Genomic DNA, 3,369 nt, shown 5'->3' on the forward strand with positions numbered 1-3,369 from the left:
ATCTTAGAATTTGGTTGATTTTATGATTTAAGGGATAGATCCAAAGCCTTAATGATTTCCTAGGAAGATAGTTTGAAGCTACTACCTCTACTTCTTTTCAATTTCTTAGGATTATAAGACATTGTTTTCATTAATTTGTATTGTATATTCACTCCTGTAAATTTCTTGTGCTAAATATACAACATTTGTGGTTCTCCAAGAGTTCAAATAAATTTGACAATGTAAAAACAGGAGGGAGGGCATTGATATTGTCCATAACAAGCATATGAGTTGAAACATTTAAAATACATGTTAAAAAAAGTTATAAAGTTTAGTTCAATTTTCTGACTATTTTATAAATAAAGTAAGGCTTCTCTGAAGCTGGACGTAGTCTTATTAGATGCTTGATTAGTCATATTAACGATTTTGGTCTTTATTGAATGTTTTTCAGTTGAGAGATATCCATGGGTTCTTTGGTGCTCTCACAAAAGAAATGTATGAGATGGATCCTGAGCTGTTTTTTAAAACCTATTGGATGGATAAAGAGCATGTGAATGCTATTGCAACTCTGGTCCAAGCTGATATTGTGAAAGAGGACACAATAATGAGACCTGTGATTCCAGTTAAGGCCCGTTTAGCTGTGACACTTAGGTGAGAATTATTCTGTACTTTTGCTTTTAGTATAGATTAGGACCCAACCAGTATAGATTCTTGGGGTCTGATAACATATACTGCTATCATACTGACTCAGTACCAATATAATTTGCTGATAAATTCCTCTCTGGAAAAAAAACCTTACCTGAAGTTTAAACCTCCTATTCTTTGCTCATATTCATACTCACTTGTTTCTTCATTGTCTATACACACCAAAGAACAGCCCCAACAATTCACTGTGGATTCCAAATGCATATATGCTTTTTATGGTACGGTCTTTGTATTATGGGGGAGGGAGAATTGTTAGAGGTGGAATTTGTTTTGAACTACCTGTTCAATGTTGTGAGGTAAAGAGTATCAAGATTGAATGTGATTCACTCATCCACCTGATTTGTGGTAGGTGAAGTTGGATGACGTTTTTTTTACTTTTACCTTATGATGTTATTTCTAAATCAAAGAATAGAGGCTTAATATTATCACAAGGATAGATATATAAAGGAGTTTTAATAAACAATATGACAAAAATGGCTTAAACTGAGTCTTGTTCCTCCAGACTGAATTCATGGTTTATGCATATATGCCTGAGTTGGAAGCATGTTTCCCCTATTTGGTTGTTCCCATTACTGTTAATCATTTTATTCATGTTTTGCACTGTGAAACAATTAATCCAATTTTGTTTGGAAAAACATGCAGGCTTCATAGATATATTTGGCATAAAAGCTAATAATCTTAAAATGATGTTAATATTGTTATATTGTTTTTTTTTTGTTTTTTTGTTGTTTTTTTTTTATAGAGGAATAGAATTGAGATTGAAAAAAACTTCCATTATAATTGTTTTATTACATTATATATTTTGTCTGACAAACTCAGATTTTTTTTTTTTCCCTCACCATAATGAGCTTCAGGCAATGGATTTATCTGTTGAGGAATATAAACTCAGTTTTGACCTATTTATTACTACAAACAATTTATTAAGCTATGTGATCGACACTACCACATTTAAATGAGGAAAAAATCGCCTTGATGAAATTCTTTGTGATAGAATGTAAAATACCTTATTTGGATTTTCTTGACTGTTAAAATATTTTATATATAACAGTCAATATAATTTTTCTCAGAGGCTTGGTCATTAAGATAAATTGAAAGTTTTCTACCCTTTGTACTTTGCAGAAAATAAGTCAGTGTAAGGTTTCGATTTTATGCCCAATTTTAGAAAGCATATAAGTGTGATATAAATGGATTTGGACTATTGAGTGTATCTCCTTTCACTTGTTTTCTTAGATGGAGAACAAATTCAAACTTGAATGTTTGTTTATTTCAATCTTGTGGCCCCAGTTTTTTTTTGTATTCTCTTTTGCAACTGAATTTATACAAATCAATTTTTATTTAGAAAATATGACAGCTATCCCATCTTTGTGGAAGTTCCCTTTTATATATACATATTACATAAATATTTTATTTTCAGATATCTTGCAAGTGGGAATTCTATGGCAACATTATCATTGTGTTACAGAATGGGACAATCCACAATTTCAGGCATCATAAAAGAAACATGCGAAGCAATTTGGAAAAACATACAACCTATTTATATGAAGCCACCTTCCAAGGAAGATTTTTATGCAATAGCCAGAGATTTTTCTGAACTTCGGGACTTTCAACATTGCATTGGGGCAATTGATGGAAAATAATGTCAAATTCAGTGTCCTTCTAATTTTGGTTCTGATTTTTTCAATTTCCATCAATTTTACAGCATAGTTTTGATGGCTGCTGTAGATGCTCGCTACAATTTTATTTATATTGACGTAGGCGCTAAAGGAAAGAAAAATGACAGTACTGTCTTTTCTATGTCAAGCTTTGGTACTGCTTTGCACAATGCCACCCAACCCATCTTTGTTGCCAAACTCAGAGGATGTTTTCCCATTTGTTTTTGTTGTAGATGAAGCTTTTCCTCTTCAAAAAAACTTAATGCGGCCATATCCAAAGTATGGCAGCCTCACCCAACAACAAAAGATATTTAATTACAGTCTGTCACGGGCTAGAAGGGTGGTGAAAAATGCATTTGGGATAATGTCCATGATATTTAGAATCCTCAAAAGTAGTGTCAATTGCAAGCTGGAAACAATGGATCTTATACTGAAAACCACTTGCATCTTGCATAACTTCCTTTTAGGATCTGATTTTTCAAGACATAACTTCACCACCCTTGTTGACTAGGAAGTAAATGGGCAAATTATTCCAGGGTCTTGGCGCAACGGCTCTTGCCTAGCGTCAGCTAGAAATTTATCCAGCGATTTCTCATCTAGAAATGCTATCCTAGTAAGAAATACCTTTAAGGAATATTTTACTGGTCCTGGATTTGTTCCGTGGCAGGATCAGTCTGGGCAAAATGGGATATATTAGATTCAGTAAGTCAAATTTTTTTTTTCTCTTTTCAGTTTGCAATTGAGGCTATTTCCATAAAAAGTGTATGTTACGTCGAAGTTATTAACATGGTATTGTTTTCGGATTGGGGGAAATACTGGAATAGCATATTAGTGCCATTTAGTTTTTAATGATTAGCATTCTTCAAAGAGAACAGTGCTAGATAATCTTGAGGAATAGAAAAAAAATATTAGATGAAAATTATCTTTCTAGAACTCAAACTATTTTGTAGAAAAAACCCATTTATTTATTAATTTTTTTTATTTATTTCATGGGTTCCTTGTGGCAATTTTGCATCTTAAAACTAATTTTGCA

At 32.4% G+C, this 3,369-nt stretch overlaps 1 protein-coding gene across 1 annotated transcript; it reads left to right on the top strand.

The window, feature by feature from the left end:
• Positions 1-487: 487 nt before the first annotated feature.
• Positions 488-2,838, top strand: LOC148940539 (uncharacterized). The gene is made up of 2 exons (XM_089105356.1): positions 488-630; positions 2,099-2,838. Exons 1-2 carry the CDS (start codon positions 515-517, stop codon positions 2,319-2,321), a joined length of 339 nt encoding a protein of 112 aa, XP_088961482.1. The 5' UTR covers positions 488-514; the 3' UTR covers positions 2,322-2,838.
• The last annotated feature ends 531 nt before the right edge of the window (positions 2,839-3,369 follow it).

This window comes from Artemia sp. Qi Xiang Cuo, chromosome 19 (assembly GCF_049724085.1).
Source record: "Artemia sp. Qi Xiang Cuo chromosome 19, ASM4972408v1, whole genome shotgun sequence".
Taxonomy (NCBI): domain Eukaryota; kingdom Metazoa; phylum Arthropoda; class Branchiopoda; order Anostraca; family Artemiidae; genus Artemia; species Artemia sp. Qi Xiang Cuo.